Below are 23460 nucleotides of genomic sequence, written 5' to 3'. Positions count from 1 at the left end.
TGCGAATTCAATTCAAAGATGCGCACTATCGTTAATGTATTGATCACAGGATTTAATAAATTTTCTCTATTCAGCTATCCTCGATTCCTTTTGCATCCAAGAGGAATATGGTGTCAAATTAACAAAATATATGACTTGATCGGTGGACAGTAGAAGTATATTTTAGTCTAAAATCCCTTTGACCGTAGAATGCCGTGAATGGATCATTCACTTAGGGGTTTATAATGAATAGATGCTTTGGATGTACCAACACAATGCAATCCCCTCGAATTCAGATCACCCAGCAAGCTTGCTTAAAATGCCAATAGTCAGAGTATGAAATTTGTTTGCACGACAATTATTACTGTTGTGCCGAATTTTACATTTCTAATAAAAGAGGTAAATGTCCACTAAGCTGGGAATATCCCCAAACCAACACGATACTCAACAAATTTATCGAAATTACTCACAGGCAACTTTATTCTGCTGAAGCATCTCTTTGAAAAGTATCCGAAGGCAGGAGAAGAAGCTAACATGACAACCAAAAGAGGTGAATCTTTGTATCACATTCTGGTTTTGGTCGCTGCCGGTCAACAGATCACGGAAACTGCCATGCGTATCTTGATAAACAATAACGCAAACCCCTGTCTAAAGGTGAGCGAATTAAAGTTTTATTTTATTAATTGATAGAAACACCTGACAGGAAAAGCCTGATTACAGGAAAACTATACGAATACATAAAGCGTTAAGATTAGTGGACACAGAGTTTCACATTATCCACTTGTATTTTAAGGAGTTACTAGACTATAGGGTTAGGGATACAGTATATAGCCAGACGCCCCTGAAACCAATTTTGTTCGTATCCTAAAACTTCTGCCCACTTTTAGTCACATAATTATTATCCCCTGTAGCGAGCTTGATCCTTAGATTCCATTTTCCTTGATTAGTAATCTGTCATCTCAAACAACTACCTCAAAATTTTACAAGATCAAGTAACTGACAGAACTTAATGAAATACGCTGAATTGCAAAAATAGAGAAGCCATAATTGAAATTGGCAACTTTAAAATATTAATGTTAAACATGATATTTAAACAATTACTCTAAAGTTGGCGATCTGCGCACAAATTGTTATCTTCCTCAACAAACACTGACTAATACTGACACTACATCCTTCTTGTAGGATCGTTCCGGTAGAATGGCTTTGGATTACTTGCACTCTCAATCACAGCCAGCTTTCTTACTGAGAAAGGCAATGGAGAAATATTTTGATCAAACACAAAAACAACAAACGTCTTCCAAAATACAGACAAAAGCACCAGCACCTCAAGAACAGAACACAACAGGTATTTTATGTTAAAGGCACATGTGTCACTGAGTGGAAAGAATCTGCTGTATTTGTTGATCATAGACTTTTCGTCCAAATACAGTCTGTTTTTTCCTCAGGTACAAACCCTGTCACAATGCCACAGCTAATTATCCCATCGTGCACTACGGTTTCGTTTCTACAGACCGAAGATATCCATTTTACAAAATCATTTCACTTGAGTCGGTTAGATATATCAGTCTTATGAAGTTTGTGTAAAAAATTAAATGTTAATAGTATAGAATAGTAAAACCACTTTAAATACAACGCCAACCATAGGGGATTACATATTTTGTATAGAACAGAGAATTCTTTATGTCCGACTTTTCAGTACACTTTTAACGCAAAGAAACGAGCTACACAATGTCCACATTGCTATTGACAGGCAGGAAGACGGGACCGTCAACAGAACAAAGAGACAAATCGTCTAAACAGCAGGATCAATCGGCTTCTGTCGACAGACAAAGCGAAAGTGAGTTCAAATGAAACCAGGAAAAATGTTATCTATACAACTCATGTTCGATTTTAACAGTCGATATTCGTATACTTCCCACTGATTTCACGATGGACAAACATTGTTGTATATACACCATACAGTATGTACGCATCCGTTCATCCATTGTAGTATGTGATCGCTTGCAATCAAAAATGAACTAACCTGTAGCCATCGTACTTTCACTGAAATTAGGTAGAAGGCGCCTGGAAAAGAAACCTTCAGACTCCGAAATTTTTACATATCTGTTTCCGATCTATCACTTATCGGACCTTTTTTAAAGCTTTTGTAGTAAGAGAGATTTTCATAGTCTTAGATTTTTGAAAATCGCAAATTGTCATTTTCCCCATACAGTAAACAAGGGGATGGCGGCCATTTTGAATTAATAATTCAAAAATATTTCAAATATTGGTAAATGTTAGGAAATTTGTCTCTTGTACCAAACGTTCCACGGTGACCCCTGAGTTTTATTCTTGATTTGATAAGAAAATTGTTGAAACTTTCATTGGGAAAAATTCGAACAAAAGTTTAAATCTTTCACCGCGTACTACCTAAATCGATTGGTATCAACGACCCATCACAGCTGTGACCAAAATTTGTCTTATTTCATCCGTTAGATAAAAATCACGCTGAGAAGATGTGATTCTATTGTTAGTATCTGTAAACTTAGTTTTTTCAAGTGATAAATGCTCTTCATTTATCATTGTCAGCTCGCAGGGATACACAAAAGGATGTGTACCAAACAGCCTTATCCATGAAGATAAAAGAAAAGTGGCATGAGGCCCTTAAAGGATTCTGCAAATTCATCAACGATCAACATTTAAACAGCTTTAGTGCAAATGATGTTCGGAGGAGCAAAGATAACATCATAGAGATTCTTCAACATGTAAGAGGTACGTTTAAGAATATCAGGTCTTCAATTACCATGGTTTTCAATGAAATTTAGTAAGTAGTGATGCGTTTATTTCGGGAACGATTATTTCCATATACATTACAGGTAACTATCTCTGGACGTAAGCAAAGGAAAGGTTCACTATCGGACCATGAATTATTGTATCAACCGAATAAATATGCCGACTTAAGAAAATGGATGACCATTGTTACTTGCGGTTTTGATATCAACAACATAGAGGTTAAAAATGTAACGTATTTTCCCTTTAGAACTCTGCAATATATTAATGGTTGGGTCGGCTTGTACCCTAACTTGGTCTGGAATCCCACATACGCTGACTCAGTTTCCCAACGGTGTTCTTTTTTCAATCTCCAGAGGTACACGCCAAAGTAGAATGCAGAGCGCCTCCATCTATCTGGAAATTCCACATTCAGTCATTAGTCACACGTGGTCTCTGGGGACAGGTGTACCTACTGCTGAATGGTGGTGGTAACGGCTCACCTTTTGGGAAGGGTGGTATTGCCAATGGTTGTGACATGTCTGATGTTAACATTCAAACATACTTGTCATCAGGTCATACAGATCGACGCATCAAGAAATATGAACTTGTGAAAACACTTCTTGATGTAAGTTGGTTCCAAACCCCTCTTATTGTAAAAATACCCCTTCCTGAACAATTATAATGACCGAAGTAAGGTGGACAGGCATTCTTGAGCGTTCAAGTAGAAAATGCATACAAGAAAATATAATATAAGAGCCATAAAGAAGACCAAGGAAGTCAAATAAAGCTAGCTTTTTACATCCATGCCATGCATCCATTTTATGTTTAATTATATATGAATGCAAAATTCATCGCAGTAAAGAATTTTGATTGATTGATTGATTTTCTATCTATCTATGTACCTTTCTGTCTGTCTGTTTGTTTGTTTACCTATTTATATTTATCCACCCCACAACCAAATAGGCGAGAGCCACATTTCAGAATGAGGTACCCACTGCCCAATGAAGCGACAGGGTTTATAGTTCCTTACTCAATGATACAGCATTGTTCTCGAATATCAAACTCACTATTCACCAATAGCGAGTTTGTACCCTAACCACCCTCCCAGATTAGCAGCCGTCATAAAAACCTCCTGAAAGCAGGCTTCACATATATTGTATATCATTTGTACACGCTCACACTCAGACACCAGAATAAAGGTACCTGATCGAGCGCACATTCAAAAGTACCATAATATACAAACCACAGCTGATATGTACTGCAAACCGTGCTGTGAAATGCGTCTTAATGGTGACCGCCAGTTTTTGCCATGCTGGAAGCCATCGGCGATTGTTGCAATTTTATTTAAACTTTCAGCAATATCATGAAAATTCTCAAAAGCCCCAGCTGTCTGAATGGCGAGCTGTGATAATTTCTGCAGGAATTTTACCTGGTATTGAAAGCAAACTTTCATTGAACAGTATAACGGTACATATTAAGTAATACAGACTATGTTTTATGTTTTCTAATACTAATTTATATTGCCCGTGTGTTTTTTGCATGTTAAGCATGGTGCTAATCCTGATGGACTTGATCCAAACTCAATGCCACCACTTGCATACTCCTTGAGATTGCTTGAAGATGGCCAATTAGTCAGTCTTCTTCTCCAGTATGATGCTGATCCTTCATCACTTAGCCTGAATGATGGAGACACCCCACTGCATGCAGCTCTCAAATTTTCCTTGCAGAAGAAAGGTACTCTTAGAAAGTAATCCGTTATTTATTTTCGATGCTTGGTGAACATAATTGACCCTCGCAGGTGCGTTAAGGCATTGGTCACTGTAGAAAACATACCAGATTGCATTATTTTAAGGGATATGGTCAGAATTGACTGAAATTTGGTCAAATACGGTACTTTGTTTTGGTATTTTTAAAAGATAGTACATGATAACTGTCGGCACACAGAGTCACGTGACTGAAAATTTATATTTTCTCGCACAAATTCATACATTTAAAAATGTAAACTTTCAACTTGTAAACCCAATTTTTTTGGGTCAGTTTTTCTGCATATTCTGAAAATGTAGTTATCACTCAACAAAACAGACACCATAACCCGAGTAAAAGAATTTGACATATCTATTCAATATATAAATATGTCCGTGATATGTAAAATATTGCTCAATGTTTTTGGTTTTTGACGAAAAACATGTGAACGATTAATAATTTTGAATTACTCAGTGGTTATTACATGAACTTTCATGCTACTTTATATCTATTGACGATTTAGTTTGAATAAATATTTATCCTGAAGTTGAAATATCTCATCATTACCAATATGTTATTTTGGCGGGAAATATGAGCTGTTAGTCACGTGATTTGGTCAAAAGCTAATGATTTGCAAAAATTTCATTTGTACACAATGAGAAATATATTTTTGCCGACTTTAAAGTAATTTCGATCAGAACTTTCTAAAACTTGACCCTTACCTACTCTTAAAATGTTAAAAGTGTGAGACCCATGCCCTAACATACCTGCGCTCCGCATTCAAATCAGGCAAACACAAAACGTATTCTTGTAGGCGAAGAATGATAATAATGTCGTTTTGTTATTGGTGATGATGATGATGATGATGATGATGATAATGATGGTGATGATGATGATGATGATGATGACATAGAGTTATTTTCTGTTTGTCGAACCGCTGTCACATTTAGCGTATAATCCAAATCTATGTTATCAATCCAAATCTATGTATTGTCTAATTAACACTACATACTGGAACTTGTCTTGATTACAGATCATACGTTCCGAATCCTGAAGACCCTATTCGAGAAATACAAACACGATCCAGCTTCCAATCCAAACTTAGATCCTTGCATACAAGATGATGGAGGAAACACTCTCTTTCACATGCTTATACAAGGTCCATGCACACCCATCTGTCTGAATGCTGTGAAACTGCTGCAAGAATACAAAGTCGATCCACAGATCAAGAATGGTCAGGGAAAGATACCTTTGAATAGTTTGAAGAAAGATGACAGAAGACTGCCATATCTTAAAATAGCCGCACAGCACCATCCTACCGTTAGACCAAGAGCAAAGAAAGTCAAGGAAAAGAGCAAGACCACAACACAGCCAGAACCTGTGAACGAAGTCAAAAGTGAGTTTCAGAATGTCGAAATGCCTGCGACCAAAACAACGACCATTCCTGATGATGGCATAAGAGTTGCAGCCGTTGAAGGTAGCAGTGTGGGAAAACCCTCAAAGGAAGAGATAAAAAGACGGATTTTAGCTGCCATAGAAGAAATCCCCCAATTCATAGCAAAACGACCAAAATTCGATACCACACCAGAGCAGGAAATTCCGAGGAAAGACTTGGCTCCGACAACGCAGATGAAAGGCCCTAAAGAAACCCACACATGCGCAGAAGGAAGTGACAAGAATGAAGGTATCGATTTTTAATCTTTATGGCCCTGATACGGATTTTGTGGACCAAGGTCGTACGGCGGAAGGGCTCGAGCGTGCGAGGGCAGTACGCCGTAAGACCAAGTTCCTTAAAACCCATATCAGGGATCATACACCTTATGGAACGGTCAGATGTGTCGGAATACAATATTCTTCAAATTATCAAGGTATTTTGGAACGTACAGAGTATAAAATATGCGTTAAGCAGCTTGAATGGGATTGGGGAAAGGTTAAGATCGCAAAGCTGAATCCCACTTGTCCTTACGGATAGATATACACATAATGTTACTTTTGTTTACGCTTTGCTCCTCATGAGCTGAGGTGCAGAAAAGATCTACGCTCGTGCTGCTCGGCCAAAAGGGCTAGCTCGATACCTCCGTTCCGGACTCACGTTGAAATGTTATGAAGGCATTCGCAAGATGAAATTATCGATATTTTTACTGAAAATATCATCTGAACTTTGCGGTTGCCAAATTAACTTTTTGGAATATTCTTTGCCTTTCATCTTCCACATTCTAAAGCTGCGCAATTATTTAATGAAAATCACATATTATTTGTGAAAATACTTCAAAACAACAAACGGTGTATTAAATGTAATATTCAGTGTGAAACTGTTCATAGTCAAACGTAGCACGGTTCACTGCTGCCAATTCCTGCAGTTGCGCAGCTGGTGACGGATGAGAACACGATGGATGGTAGGGTCGATTAGCTGTCCTATTTTCCTCAGTAGATCGGCATAATATGGCCGAAATGCGCCGGTGATCTTCCACGGAAATGCTATCGTATTGTTGCAAACTCGAAACGTTTTTGTGTCCGGTTATTTTTATGATTTGTTGCGGCAGAATTTCTGCTCTGGTCAAGGTTTGTCTTCAAACAAAATGATATTGTCCGTCCACTTAAATTAATAGATGTCGCTGCTCGGGGCATGAATGAAGCGATCTTGTTTTTCCCACGATGATCTGCATACGTTCCGTCGCGACTTTTTGTATCGCATTCTTTGAATTCCAAATATTCAAGACCTGAGCTGTCTCCAGTAGAGTGATATCTCTAAAACAAGTTTTCTGTGCTCATCCCTACTGTGAAGTCTGAAATGCTTCGTGAACAAATACCACAGAGTGAAATTGTCAGCGTCAGTCAGCGGTGCCGAGTTTACCCTCTTTCCACAATGGCTCTTCCTGATTCTATGATATTACTTCACTATAGGACAACTACCTGAGCCAAGATCAGACATTTTTAGGTGCATCCGCTTGGTCTTTACCTCGTCATTTGTCAGCGAGAAGAACTAGTCATTCAGTGATGCTACATAGTTGTTTTGCGAGAGATATTGTTCTAAGGTGTACTTCATTGCTGAAACTGAGCCCAGTTCATAGTCAGTGCTGGCATTTTTTTCCAGATGGACTGAGAATGTTGCCGAATAGTCGTTCAACGTCTTGGTTGGAATGTCAACTAAGTCTACAATGTCGCCGTATCGGTTCTTGATGTAATGATGTACTTTTATTATGTCACGTTTAGTCGTACGAACCGTACTCGGTTTCTCTGTGCTTTGATGAACTTATCTACTGTCGCATGTTTTCCAACCGTTGGCTCGTCAGTAAAGTTGTCTCCAGAAAACAAAAAATCAAGTCTTTCAGAAGCTCGGCCACCCACTGAATGATAAAGTCCGCCGCCATAGTCATTTGGCATAGGCGATAACTTTTGAATCTTGCGCTCTTGTTTTTCGAGTAAACTTTTCTAAAACCGAAAGTAGGTCCGGAATAAGACGCGTTCAACCCAACATGGGCAACGGACTGGGATGTGATACGTAAAAAAAGCAAAGATGTGAGGGCGCTTTTTACCATAGCTTGGGGCTTTGGCCAAATGGTCTTGACTGTAATGTCTTCGCCAGGTGACTCGGCGCCGTACGTTGTGAGTTTGAATCCGATCGAAAATCTCCTGAATTTACACAGCCGCGTTAATCTAGGTATATGATAATACCTTATGATATCCGCTTAAGTTTCATTTCTAAATATTTAAAGCAAAATAGAAGGCTTTGAATCTACTTTGCGCTATTTGTCTGAAAACATATAGCCAACTTTTAAAAAAACAAGATGAGACTGTATGGCATATTCTCACCACTGTGGACTAAATCAACCTACTAATGACACACTCTAATATTCCTCTGTGTCCAAAAATATACAAACTTTACGTCATTCTAACGAAACGTTTTTCATTCAGTGTGTCTGTCAAGTCAGTAACTGTCAGTAAACTGCAAAAAAGCTACATCAAATGATTTACACACAGTCGTTTCTGTTCCAGTGCACGAGGTAGAAGAGGCTGAGGATGTGGAAACCAAGGAAAATACTGAGGAAGAGACAGATGAAATGGATGAACTTGATCCTTCTCTGTTTGATGACCTTGCCTGGGAAGTTGAGTGCACATCAGCAGTGTGGAAGATACTCCGTGATAAAAGGCTGGAGCAAGGAATGAAAGTCAGGATAATCAACAAGATCCGACTGCTAGCTTCAGGAATCTGGAGACCAGACCTGGCAAAGAGATTGGAAGGTGCTGCCAAACAACATGATATCCAACTGTTTGAAGCCAAGCTGACCAAGGCTGCAAGAATTCTATGGGAGTTAGCCATAGCGTTTTCTCCAAGATGCAGCGAAGACCCTGAGAGACGTTTACAGATTGCAGGTACAGTTTTATTGTGTCACATGTTAATTAATTTATCATTTCATTTATCTCGTGAAATATTAAGTTTAACTTACATTTCAAGCACATTTATTTTAGTTTCAAACTGAGAAAACTTCTATCAGTGACTAAGCTATCCCGACCTGCAAATTTAAAGTGATATCATTGTTTTATAAATATTTTGTAACCACTAATATCTTCCTAGTACATTCAATAATGCAATCAAACTAATAAACCCTGTTTCCGATCCGAACTTAAGACTTAGGAACAATTAAAACTCACAATATTCCTGTTCTAATGTATTTTCTTTGTTATAGCTACCAAGGAATTTGATGACTATACAAACACGGTTGGTGGACGGATTTACTCCGAAGTTATTCGTGTGTGGGACATTGTCTTTGATCATGACAATGTATCAAGAAGCATCGACAACATCGTGAAATCTCACCAACGAGGTCACGATTGTATAATTAGGAAGAACTTAAAGGGTATTGACAGAAAGGAGTTCAGAAAAGGTGCGAATTACGTGGTACTCGTTGTCTCATCCATTTTAAATAATAACCAATATTTTATTGTCATTTATGGTTACGAATTAGTGGCTGCTCTTGTTATTTTCGTCAAATGTTTCTGAATAATACGACAACACAGAACTTACACATTTTGTGGGGTTAAACCTTTAGTATACCGAGATAATGCGAACATCTTAAGCATTCTTTTCTTTCCATTATTCTAATATTTCACGTTTCGCAGGGAAAAGTGCAACAGAAGAACGAATTCCAATGCTTTATCGAGAAATGACCAGTAGTAAACGTAAACCAGCTGCTGTAAAGAAAAGATCCAAGGCCTTGGATGCTGCAAAGTTATTCTTTCCACCAGCAAGTTCCAATGAAACAGAATACCACATCATGAAGTTTTACTCTTTTTCATCAACTCTGGTCAATAGTATTTTACTGAATGAGGACATCAAAGTTGATTTTCCATTCCGTGTGACTGAATTGGAGCATGCAATCATCAATCTTCAACCAGATCCACCATCTGCAATACTACTCCTTGGCAGGAGTGGTACAGGTATGTATTATTCCTGTTTTAGAATTAGCTTTGAAAAATCCAATGTTTGTTCACGTAAATACTACCAATGAGAGCTCGCCTTCATCCGCATTCCTTCGTCATGCTTCCCTTTACGTTTGTCCTGTATTTAAAACAGAACAGGCTCCCTGTTGGCAATTGAAATATTCATCAGGTGGTGCCTCCACAAGTCACTTGCATTTATGAAGCCCTTCTTATAAAAGCGACATTCCTTCTGTACAACTATGCAATATATCTGTCTGTCTGTCTGTCTGTCTGTCTGTCTGTCTATGTGTGCCTGTGTGGGTACATGTGTGCGTGCATGCATGTGTGTATCTGTGTCTCTCTCTCTGTCTGTCTGTCTGTCTGTGCTTGTTTGTGTTGTCACCGATTGGATGGCTGTCACTGTCTGTCTGTCTGTCTATGTGTGCCTGTGTGGGTACATGTGTGCGTGCATGCATGTGTGTATCTGTGTCTGTCTCTCTGTCTGTCTGTCTGGATGGATGGCTGTCACTGGCACATACATCGTTGTTGAAGTCGTTGCTACTCCTCGTTCACAATAATGAGAGACAACGTATTTTGCTAAAAAATCGCTTTTTTAAATATTCATCCAATTTTGACTTCTTTGTTAACCCAAGATTAAAAGATTGGTTGGGTTCAACTTTTAGCTTGTCAAGCAGTGGTAAGTTGGGTGATAAAGACGTAGTAATGTTTGGCAATAAAGTTCTTACATTTCGAATAAGAGGCATTGTAATTTTGCTAATCATGTTTTTAATCACTTGTTTGGATTGCCGGTCTTTCATCCCTTGCCATTTTAGAATGAGGATTGATGATGCAAAATAACATAGTCGTTTTTCCTACATATACTCTTGTTTCAAGTGAAATATTACATTTCAGAAGAGTGCCAAGTTTTTGACGCACGTTATTTTTTATCATTAATACTAAAATTGATTTTTTTACCCCAAATATACACGTCCTTCATCCGTCAAGCAAACTATTGTACCACAGTAAACTTTAGATTCTCTGCTTTTTGAACATATGTATAGTATGAGGGGGTTTCTTTGTCATCGGTGAGAAATATTTCTTTGAAAAAAACTCTACAAAGCAGTACAAAGATTGTAGTTTGAACTTCACGTGCTATCCGTCTTCCATTGGAGAACTTTATGTTTATGCCATCGTCACACGTGGTCAGGTCAGGTGTCATTGTCAGTCATTACGTCAAAGTTTCGTCATGTAAAATACAGAACAATCGAATGATCGTGATCGACGGGCCTCCTCCCCTAATCAAATAATCAAAACCAATGAAGACAAAACCATAAACAATCAGAACGTACAAGTTTGTAATCGAACTTACAGATACTCCATGACTTATTGTTTAATAAAGTTCACTACAATTGTAATAGTCTTTTGAAATTCGCGTTTATCTAAAATTCTGATTATTTAAATATTCGATGTCAAAATTCTCAAACGTTTACAAATCTTCAATAAGTAGAGTCAGTCCGTAAACACAATATAGATAGGGGTATTATAATAACGCCCAATTTAACATTAAGTTGTTCTGTATTTTACACGACTGAATTTATAAGTAATGACTGACGATGACGCCTGTCTTGACCAATACTGACCATAACCACGAAGGTTTCGGACCGTGACCATGTGACTTCAACGAACACCCGTCACGTAATTGTTATCTCTATCCGTTCTACTTTTGATAAATGACTTGACTTGTGACTTGAGGTCATGGTCAGTAATTCATGGGACGATGAGTACGTAAAGTTTAAAGTACAATCTTGACGCGTCTTCCATTCATTTAGTAACAGTGACAAATGGATAGCAGCGTGACTTGTGTACTTCGACGATGTCGAGATAGAGATATATGTGTGCCATAAGTGCAGATACAGCTTTACATGCACTGGTTGACAAGCCAATGGCTTCCGTGAGAAACCCTGTCTACGTGTATTGTAGTTGACGACGTCATAGTATGGAGCAGACTGCTTCCAGACATTGTAATTGTGTTTGAGTATGATTCTGATTAAACGCGGGCCAAATCAAGAAGCTGAACATCTCGTCACTATGTTATTACCGACCCTATATATAATCGTGGGTTAGCAACAACCATCGGGAACAACGCGTGTACCGGCAACGAACCCCAATATGCAATATTACATATGCATGTATGTGTATGTGCCTGCTTTTCTGTCAGACTGGCTATCTGTCTACCTAAATACCAATCCACATTCCCATCTGTCTATCTGTCTATCTGTCTATCTATCTATCTATCTATCTATCTATCTATCTATCTATCTATCTATCTATCTATCTATCTATCTATCTATCTATCTATCTATCTATCTATCTATCTATCTATCTATCTATCTACCTATCTATCTATCTGTCTGTCTATCTATCTATCTACCTACCTACCTATCTATCTATCTATCTATCTATCTATCTATCTATCTATCTATCTATCTATCTATCTATCTATCAGGGAAGACAACCTGTTGTTTATACAGACTATGGACATACTTCATTCGATACTGGGAGGCAGCAACGAAGACAGGAGATCTAGAGCCATTGCTGCCTAGGGACACTACCTTCATAGATGTTAATGAGAAAGACAACAATGATGACGATGATGATGAGGAGGATGACGACAATGGTGGCGAGAAGGGTGGAGATGGAGATAGAACAGCAAAGGATGGAAGTACGTCTCTTAAATTGGTATCGTTTAAGTCACAAAGCTTGTCCTCGCACAGAATTCATGTAAAATATTAATTTACAGCTTTCACATGGTTTCGTATGATGCTTTTTCAGGACCGTTTAAAGTGAAATGGTTTGACTTTAAGGATTATCTACCCTTGACGGTTTCAGAGAGGGATATTTATTATAAGAAGGCGCATGCTACTTTGCACAATGTAACACGTTTGTTTGATATCACATTCTGTCTACAGATGAAAGCTTGGGAGCTACTAGCACTGAATTTGCGACCTGTCAAGCAGTTACTGATTGTGGAGCCCCTGACACAAATGCCAACGACGATTTAGAGACTGTTGGCGATGGAATAGCAATGGACCATTTACACCAGATCTTTGTGACAAAGAATGCCGTATTGTGTAGTGAAGTAGAGAAGAATTTTCGTGACCTGAGTCATGCCCATGACGCCGCTAAGGAACATGTAGCTGTAGAAGACAATTCCCTGCCATACAGGTTACAAGATGCACATCCAGCTCAGTATCCTATGTTTTTGACTTCAAGACAGTGGTTACTGATGATGGATGCAACCTTACCAGAACCTTACTTTCCAAGAAAGCCTGATGGGTCATTGAAAAGAGAAGTCAAAGGCTGGGGAATCGGTAAGGCATTTAATTTACGGGACTGTTGTATTGTCGTTATTGTCATTTTTTCAAGTAACATCAAGAACACCAATTTCATTCACACTGTGAGAGCATAAAATCATACTATGCTTGAAAAAATATACCACCAAAGTTAGCAATCGAGTCAGCGTCTCTCTGCATCGATATGTTTTAACCTGTATTCATGAAATCCAATGTCACGTTTATTGACGTTACATATTCTACTTAACCTCATAACCAATTGTTTGGTGTAGTACTTAAAACGCTATCGTGCCTTTTTGTAGATGTTACTGTTCATGCATTATTAAAAATCTTTACAAACTTTAGACTTTTAAGGTGCCTTGTTGTTTAATATTAGTTTTCTCTTGTAAACTTGATTGTGAGAAATGTTTTCTAAAGTCATCGTTAATCAAACTCTCTGCATTTTAAACAGATGAGAGGCCACTTTCATTTATTCCACAACTTGAAGACAGGGACGATGACGACGACGAAGACGAAGATGCAAACGAGGCACAACAAGCTGAGGATGAGGATGATGAAGAGACTTTAGACATGACAGTCAAAGACGAACAGGGAAGACAGAGGAAAGAAATCGATCCACGCAAAGAAGTCACCTATGAAGTATTTGCATATGAACTTTGGTCCAAAATAAATAAGAACAAAGTGGATTATCATCCTACACTGGTTTGGATGGAAATAAAATCCTTCATCCACGGTATGTAGGACCATGAGGAAATATTCCTGTACCTACTAGACTTCTTTGCTAAGAGACTACTTTGGCGCATACAATTTGATTTTTGAAATGAAGCCATAATTTAATTTTGAATGATGTCCGTGATATAGTACTGTATTGATGGTTTAAACCATTGAAATCTGCTATAGCCTGTCTTATACAAGAAAGTCTTATATAATGTTTCCCATAATTTGTGAAATTTTTGTAGTAGCTCAAAATCAAATATGTAGGCTTGTTCCCAACCAACAAGTTCATTGCTTCTTACAACAGGTTCCATCGAAGCCCTGCACACTACAAATGGGCATCTTAGTTTGGAACAGTATGAGGAACTTGGCAGGAAGAGAGCTCCAAATTTCACAGCTGATAGAAGAGAAATATATAAACTGTTTGAGAAATACAAAGTAAGCGTAACTGGTCATGTAGTGGTGTCTGTTAAAATATCATTTAAAGCTTTACAATTCTGACATTACATCTGGTGCACTATGTTACAGCATGTTGACCTACATACAGAACAAATTGAGAACTTTTGTTCAGGACTGGTAATGTACGTTTATAAAGAAGTGTTTTAAGCTTCAATGATCTATGTCTAATTACAGTGGAACCAAAGTTAAACCCATGAACACCGTCTTACTGCTGATATTATGACTGCTGTCATAATGTCAAGACAACTAGTGAAAAAATTGTGGTCTACCGGTTAGCATATTGTGAAAATGCTCGATCCACAAAATACCTTCAAAGTTTAAGTCCGTACATTTAGCAATTAGTGATACTTGGCGTTAAAGTAGCCACTGACACCTCAGTCGAAGAATAATACAGAAAACATGGTAACATATGGGCAATAGTCTCCGTGTAGTTAAATGATATATAAGGATTTGATAAAAAGGGAAATATGCATGTTATTCTTTTCCAGGGTACCAAGAGACAGCGTGGTTTGTTTGATGAATCAGACTTGGTCTTCAGTGTTTACCATCGTCTGAAGAAAGTGGAATTCCCTGACTGGTGTATCCATCAATTTTATATCGATGAGACACAAGATTTCACACAGGCAGAATTGTCTCTTCTCATAAGATGCTGTAGTAATCCGAATGCACTATTTCTCACTGGTACGGAAATCAGTGTGTATATTCAACTTAGAGGATCTGTTTTCAAACATATATGCCTTTTATTACGGTCAATAAACGGTGTTATATCATACCAGTATATTGATGGCGTAAATGCGGCGACCTGATTTGTCGAGACATGAAAAAAAACCGTGGTATATTCGCGATATACCACACACGCATGCTTTCGGCAAGAGCAAAAATCTTTTTTTCAACGTTCCATGTCAGAATGCGATAAATCACACCCAGCGACAGTCTACCACTCGGTTTTGACCAGTTCAACTCATATATTCACTCGCTATCGCTCGTGCATATATGTCGCGAACGGTCAAAATTTCGTGGTATACCGTCGCTGGGTGTGCTTAATTGTTTAAGTATATCTCGTATATAGCAGATTGATGATGTTTCCTTTTAACATAATCCTGGGCAATACTTATATAAAAATGAAAGTTTGATAATATGGCCAATATACCAATTTGGCTAAATGATTTTCCAAAGTAAAATACAACTTGAAGAACATAACTGATCGATGAATTATACTGAACATACTGATAATGGATTTTCAGTGAGAATTTCTGTGTACACACTAATATCAGAAGCAAGCTCTTGTTTTTGTGGATGCTTTAACAGCAACTATTCTCAATGCATATTTGTTTCATTCTTGCCAGGTGACACTGCTCAAAGCATTATGAGAGGAGTTGCATTCAGATTCGATGACTTGAAAACACTTTTCCACTATGCTAGCAAGTCAATGAAGGCAATTGGTAAAACATCACAGGTCAAAGTACCTAAAAAGGTGTACCAGCTCACTCATAACTATCGATCACATGCAGGTCAGTGGAAGATGTGCCGGACATTATTTGTTGACATCTTATTGTTCAGCATATAAACGTCAGGGAGATTAAATGCCAGAAATTACCTATTCTTATACTTGCGGTGCTAATGACGGTAATATTGATGATGCCCGAGCCGAAGGCGAGGGTATCATCAATATTACCGTCATGATCACCAGCCCGAGGGCAGGCAACAAATCGTGAACTTGCCCATGCTAGCGTATGTGATTAACTTTATTACACCGAACAAACAATTTTGTTTTCGACACTTTGCTTAGGATGCAGTCAAGTATCGATCGAGACTCGCCACAGTGAAACGTTCTATTTGTTGTTCGATCGCAATGCTACATGAAGTTGAAGGTCACCTTAAATTAACGTTTCTCGTTTAGTTCACTATTATTTAATTATAATATCATCTGAGAGAAAGAGATTTGACATGATAGTAGACAATGTTTGATCGTAATATTTTAAAGAAAGTTTCTGTTCAGTCATTTGCTGCACCACGTGTTTTGCAAGTTGTCAGTTGTCAAAAGAATGTTTGACTTTTCATCTTGAACAAGCTTATGTCTTGTGATATTTGAAATTCTTTATCTTTCTACAGGCATTTTAGATCTTGCGACAAGTGTAGTGGATTTGATGATTGAGTTCTTCCCAGAGTCCTTTGATAGACTTCAGAGAGACCAGGGACTATTTGATGGTCCCCAACCAGTTCTTTTGGAATCTTGCAGTTTCAGTGACTTAGCTCTGCTACTGAGAGGGAATAAGAGAAAAACATCAGAAATTGAATTCGGAGCTCATCAGGTAAGCTTTACTCTCATATGATTGGCCACAAACAGTGAAAATGCTCAAGTATTTCATTAGAATCCCCGCCATGCATCTTAAGGTATTAGGTGAAAGTAGTGCAACTTCCCAAGTCAATAAAAGAGTATGTGCAGAGCATGGAATTTTGCCGGTCTTCATGTAGGTGCACTTTGTAGCGGCTCAATTTTGGGACGGAATATGACTATAGCACCAGCCATGTGTCAATTGGACTCCAACTGAGTTATCTGAAAAGTAGCATATAATGTGTAAGCATACCATGTATGGTGTCGAAAACATTACCGAAAAAGTTGAAAATGGATTTTTTAATACCCTGTCCTGATTTGTCGCTTGTTCGATTGTAGGTAATTCTTGTGGCTAATGAAGAAGCCAAAGATGCCTTACCAAAGGAACTCAGTCTGGGACTTGTACTGACTATCTATGAATCAAAGGGTCTGGAATTTGATGATGTATTGCTGTATAATTTTTTCAAAGACTCGCCTGTAAGTGTGCTCTGTCACAGAATCTGAACATTTGAGAGCATTTTTCAATGAGTTATTAGAATGTGAGCTATGCTTTGTATGTCATATACTGACAGGAACATGTGGAATCACTCTAATCAATTACATCCTTTTGTAAATAATATGAATTTCGCTCAGCCTGATGTCTGACGAATATTCAAGTTCGTAAAAACATCGTTGTAAAACAACAATTTGTTAAATGAATCAATGTGAAAACAAAAGTATTTCGCTCATGGGTCAATAACTTTCAGTACTGACATCAATTGGCGTGTTTCTCTTCTAGGCACAAAAGGAATGGAGAGTTGTCATTTCCTACCTCGAAACGTTGATTAAAAAGGGAGGCAATGTCAGAGTAACCAGAACAGGTCAGAGTCTTGTAGAAATTGATCAATCAGAAACCGTGGAACAGAACCTCACCACAACCAGACCATTGGAATTCGATCACGATAAACACAAGGTATTTTTTTCTATCTTTGTCAACTCTTGATTGTAGTGGACTCATTAATGCCGACGAATGTGCACTTACGCGATTCACACTTTTGAAAGGAGCCACAATGACATTGTCATATTGTTAATGAAATGATAAGGTGTTATTTACCGTCTCGCAAAGGGTGATCTACACTTTGCAAAGGTTTTTGGAAACTTCATAAAAATGAGATGAAATATTTACAAAATAGTAATCAAATCATTGCCATGTTATCGTCGTTGTAAGGCAAAGGTGACGCAAGCACACAAATGGTGACATGATTTGGTAGATTGATTTGTTTACAGGGCCGATGTTCGTAAATGTTTTTCGCTTCCTCTAATAAACTTGGACAAATATTATTGTTTGTTCTTTATTTATGATCGACTTCAAGGTACTCAACTCAGAGTTGAAGTATCTGTACACAGCTGTAACCAGGGCAAGGGTCAATGTGTGGATATTTGATGAAGATCGGGAAAAGAGAGCTCCAATGTTTGAGTATTTTAGGAAGAGAAAACTTGTCCAAGTGGTCAGAATTGAAGACAATGAAAGTGGGCAAGAAGGTATGATGCAAAATTTTGTGCCATAAAATTAATAATTTGAATTCATTGCTTCATGAACAAGTTAAACTATATTTTATGTGGAAAATTAATATTAAATTTTATATCAGAATAAAGTAAACGTCTTCTCTTCAAATTTGTAAGGTCTTTCAGATGGCATGTTCGCCACAACCTCCACACGAGATGAATGGAACAAGAGAGGAGACTATTTCTACAACAACAAGCTATGGAAAGTAGCAGCAAAGTGTTATTTTAAGGGAGGAAATGGTAAGAATCAACGATTAAATTCAACTGGTAAATTATAACCATTTGCTATTGAAATCCGTTTTATATGAGTTCCATTTATAACTAATTGTTATCTTTAAATAATTATCGCCTTCCCAAATGACGCATTTTTTGCTTGGTGATCTTCTGTTTTGAGAACGATTACTGTGTTTCGATTTCTCTTGCAGTATATTAGGTTTTGAACTGTTATATTCTTAAATTTTAACAAAAACAAATCAGTCATTTTTTAATTCTAGGAAAGCCTTCGAGTAATGAAGTTAAGTATTTAAGTTATTGTGATGGTATTCACTGAAATCTTCATAACCTACTTTATATTTAAAGGTCAAAAAGAGATGATGGCACTTGCACAGGACAGGGCACTGAATGCTGAAAAATTGCGTGACAATCCACGTCGATTGAGGGCAGAGTTTTTAGCAGCTGCGGACGAATTCATGCAATGTGATATGTATCAACAAGCCTCAAGCTGTCTGTACAATGCCAAAGAATATGAACTCTCAGCAATGTTATTCGAGAAAATCGGAAAGGTAAAGTATTAAAAGATTTCCGATTATAGTCGTTTTTCTTTGTAACATAATAAATATTGAAAATGATGGTAAAGTCAAGTCGTCAATTGAAAGTTGCAATGTTTTCAGAATTTAGAATCAAATGCTTGTTGAATGAGATGGACGCCATCATAACAAAAGCAGCCCTATGGTTTGTTGATGACCTAACACCACTCTTCAAAACATTATGTTCACGAGAACGCCAGCTCTCGCACAGATATGGCAGGTTATCAGAATTTCACTCCTTAAACTAAAACTGTGATAAATACCTGTATGTAATTTTGAAGCGCCATAATTTTTTACCCTTCAGTTTACAAATGCAGCCCTGCTAAACGACAAACGTCTGAAGAAACCCTTTGACGCTGCACGATGCTATGAACAAGCTGGAAACTACAAAAAGGCCCTTGAATTGCTATATTCTCTCGAAGCCTTTGACAAGGCAGCTGATGTGGTCGAGAGGTACAATCTAAAGAAGAAAGAGTATGAAGAGAAGAGCTTGCCTTTACCTGAACATTTGCTAAGAAATGCTCCTGGGTAGGTTCCTCTAATGAGAAGTCATTACTAGCTTGCCTGTGGTTACCATCATTGGTCCACGACATCACTGATACATTCTACATTTTTTCATCGTGATTTGTTAGAATGGGATAATCTACAGTCGCTAATGCCCCCAAAACATTGGATACTACAGTAAACTCTCTTCGTATCAAATAATGTAATTTAATAGAGGCACGAAACAATAATAATATATTTTTGCATATCAAAGGTTTCACTTTAGACATTTGTTACACACTTAGAGAATTCTGCTTCTGTATGCAAACTTGCGCTACAACTTATCTGCAACATTTCAGCCGATGAAGCGTGTAAAGACAATTGAGAAACAGTTAGGTCGAAAGTGATTGAGCCATCACTACCCACTGTTTCTGATATTAAAGGACCCGAGAAAAATACATTTGTAATTTCTCAATTTTGCTGACCATTAATGGCCCAGAATAAGTATCGATGGTTCACAGTTTTAAAGTAAATGCGTCGAAATCGAACATTTCAATCTGTCGCCAATATTTTACTCTGGGGATTTTGCTTATCATTTTATGAACATGAAAATAAATCACACCAAGGGTAGTGAAAAGTTAGAATGAATGAACAAAATACTTAGAATTTACCAATACATTGTACTTGAAAGTCATGTATTTTTTCTATGGGTAAAAAGTATATTTTCGAATTTTACCGAACACAAGATTATGAAACTTATTCACTTCACATGTTTTGCTTCAAAAAGGTTCACAAAAGAAGTAGACATGAAAAGCAATGTCAGAAAATGAAAGTAAAAAAAAACTGTCCCTGGGGCGCATTTTACCTTATTATTAATTGTGACTGTCGTATCACATTTTAGGATTGTACACACGATGGAAAGGCTGTCTTTTAGTGCTGCAGAGAAACATTATAATGTCCGAGAGTTTGAGAAGATGAATGCAGCTATTAGTCGGTTCCCAAAGTTTGAAGATAAACTCCAATTCTTGAGAAGCAGAGACAGAATAGAAGAAGCTGCAAACTTGCTCAAGGAAAATGGAAGAAAAGTGGAAGCAGCCAAACTTATGAGATCCAAAGGTAAACTGAAAGAAGCTTTGGACTTGACCGAATCAAAAGAAGATGTCACTTTACGAGCAGAAATTCTTCTGGCATGTAGTCGCATCCATTTACAACAAAATTTGGCCGATAATTCAGAAGTCCTCTCATATCTGGAAGAAGCAACTGCTTTATTCAGAGAGGCAAATAATTCTGATGGAGAAGCAGAGTGCTTGATGCTTATAGCGTCATCGAAGAAAGATGAAAATATGCTGAAATCTGCCCAAAACCTATTCGCAAAAACCAAAAACATTCGTGGTCAAATAGAGTGTGTAGATGTCCTGGTAAAGAACTGGCCATTGACAGTTGAAGTAGTTCAACGATCTGTACTCCATGCTCTTGAGCAACTCTTCAAGTTGATATCAGTTCTCTATAAGCCAACTGAAATAGACGAAAGGCACATGACTTCTCTGTGTGAAAGTTTCTATGGGTTGAAGGAAGTCGGCCCGAATGAAAGAGAAGTGTTGATATATGAAGGAGCCCGCTTTCTGACGATAGATCATGCAATGCCCTCCCCTAGTTCAACAGGATCAAATATTGTTACGGCTGCCAAAGAAGTCGGTATATCAACAGCCCGTACACGCATCATAAAGCATCTGTTTTCAATGGCATCACATTGGGTAAAGTAACAAGGGACATTTTAAAAGACGAGCAGACTAAATACAGTCAGTGCCAGGATTATATCATAGGTTTATCATGCCAAAAGAAAGGGTGTCCTCAGTTACATGAAAACTACAAGAGGTTCGCCTACTTCAAATACCTGATTGCCCTTACAGCAGAAATAATGTTGACTGACGTGTTGCTACGATCAGCAAAGCTTCCACACTTTGACATTATGCGGGGAGAAATGGAGTCTTGGTGTGCTACAGAAGAGGAAGCAGATCAACTTTGTCTGTTACTTCACCAGGCACTCTTGCCAAAGCCTTACCATCTGAGAATTTCGAGTGAGAAGCCTGCTGCTTTTGTTGATGTCCTTAAAATTGTCAGAAGATTTTCAGTGAAAAAGCAACTCCGAGAAGTAGCAGAAAGGAAGTGGAACGCAGCTAGTATCCTCGACAAACGTTCAAATTCGGACCTATATTTCCTTATATGGATGTTTCATCTACTTATCCAAGAAGATGTTAACATCTTTAAGGGATGGATAAACGACATGCAAAGGAGTTACTGGCATGAAGTTGTTAGAGTGCATAAAACTAAACATCCAGAAAAGATACATTCAAGTGTAGGTTTGATAGCTGTCGGTGAAGGAAGGAATGTGAATTTTTTTAGCATGATTCATCCCTTTCTTGAATCAGCTCGTTATCTCCATGAAGGTAACGACCCTGTGCAGTCAGTTGGTTCGTTTAATAGATTCATTGGTCTTCCAGCCAAGAGGGCCGTTCCTCCCCTCATACCATCAATTTGCAATGTGCTGATGATGTTAGAGTTGAAGTATACCTTGTGCATGACCATGGTAACAAAGTTCAAAAATGTAAACGTCACCATTCCTGCCAGCTACCTTGCTCAAGTAACTTTCTTTGACATGCTTTGTGCCCCAAAGAAAGGACGACAACATCATATGTATGCGGCAGTTAACTTGGCAAATGTAGATCATGAAAGCCTTTATCAGCTCGGCGGCCATATACGCTTTATGGTAAACCTGCTGTGCGGAGAGCTATTCTCAGGGAACTTCAATGTACTTAACGATTCTTTCATCGCTGGAAATGGTGATTTTATCAAGACTGGTGAAGCTGAACGCTGTCTTGTTCTAGCTTTGGTGATGCTGAGCAACATTGGCATTGTTACACCTTTGATCTGTGAGCAAACACTCAGAAAGCATCTCATGCAAATAAAGGTAAAGAAAACGTTCCCACAAAGAGTGGCAGATGCTTTGAAAGCAGTGCAGAGAGCCCAAGGAATTCAAGATGTGATTGTTGCTTTGAAGACCCTGCTAGCCAAAAGAGATGATGAAAGACTCTATCAGTGCAGATGGATGTGGAATACCTGGCAAGGTGGAGTCAAAGGTTTACATTATCAGCCAGTAAGTGAGAAGAAATATCAAAACAGCTTCAACAGACCACTTCCAATAGGAATAAATATTCCAGCCGACGGTAATGACAGTAATGAAAGCGATGATGATGATGATGGTGATGATGATGATGGTAGTTTTGGTGGTGGTGATAGTGGTGTCGGTGGAAATCATGGAGGTGCAAAGGATGGAATGCTGGCATCAACAGAGACAACTGGGGAGAATGATGAATATGATGATAATAATGAAGGGCACGATGAACCGCTTGAAATGACGGGTATGTCAGCAGAAGAAATTCAAAGAGCCAGCGAAGATCAAGCTAAGCATAACAGACATCAAGCAGCCAACACCATCATCCGAAATTTCAAGAGGTACAGATTGCTTAGAAATCTTAGTGTTTTGGTTCTTAAGAAGCGGTATGGGATTCTGATGGATTATGATATTGCGGATCAGACATCTTCACCAAAACAGGCACCTACTGCAGCAGATATAGATTGGCTATCTCAACTCTCAACTGTCAGTGACAAGATGTGTGGAATCTGTGGTGTTATACTTGCTTCAGGCGATGAAACAATGGAGAGTATCAATCAATATGGACAGATCGAGCTCGATATGGAGGATGAACATGATGTATTGATTGAGGGTAAGCAATGTTTCGGTCTTTGTTACATATGACATCAACCGATTCATATCATGTTATGGTATTCAAATGAAAAAAAACCCATTTGT

At 38.1% G+C, this 23460-nt stretch overlaps 1 protein-coding gene across 1 annotated transcript in view; it reads left to right on the top strand.

Moving 5' to 3' along the window:
• Positions 1 to 23460, top strand: part of LOC139139851 (TPR and ankyrin repeat-containing protein 1-like) — a 37920-nt gene that overhangs the window by 9744 nt on the left and 4716 nt on the right. Inside the window, 25 exon segments of the mRNA XM_070708791.1 lie at positions 452 to 633; positions 1162 to 1324; positions 1730 to 1816; positions 2548 to 2730; positions 3105 to 3355; positions 4278 to 4464; positions 5507 to 6157; positions 8470 to 8847; positions 9162 to 9359; positions 9595 to 9912; positions 12401 to 12616; positions 12864 to 13265; positions 13699 to 13980; positions 14269 to 14399; positions 14909 to 15101; positions 15767 to 15931; positions 16533 to 16732; positions 17095 to 17232; positions 17534 to 17707; positions 18108 to 18276; positions 18418 to 18540; positions 18880 to 19082; positions 19411 to 19634; positions 20491 to 21349; positions 21352 to 23374. Of these exon segments, the coding sequence (XP_070564892.1) occupies positions 452 to 633; positions 1162 to 1324; positions 1730 to 1816; positions 2548 to 2730; positions 3105 to 3355; positions 4278 to 4464; positions 5507 to 6157; positions 8470 to 8847; positions 9162 to 9359; positions 9595 to 9912; positions 12401 to 12616; positions 12864 to 13265; positions 13699 to 13980; positions 14269 to 14399; positions 14909 to 15101; positions 15767 to 15931; positions 16533 to 16732; positions 17095 to 17232; positions 17534 to 17707; positions 18108 to 18276; positions 18418 to 18540; positions 18880 to 19082; positions 19411 to 19634; positions 20491 to 21349; positions 21352 to 23374 (8100 nt within the window).

The sequence above is a fragment of the Ptychodera flava genome, chromosome 9, assembly GCF_041260155.1.
Source record: "Ptychodera flava strain L36383 chromosome 9, AS_Pfla_20210202, whole genome shotgun sequence".
In the NCBI taxonomy this organism is placed as follows: domain Eukaryota; kingdom Metazoa; phylum Hemichordata; class Enteropneusta; family Ptychoderidae; genus Ptychodera; species Ptychodera flava.
Note: the sequence above shows the minus strand (reverse complement) of the source record. Positions and strands in the feature narration are given on the sequence as shown.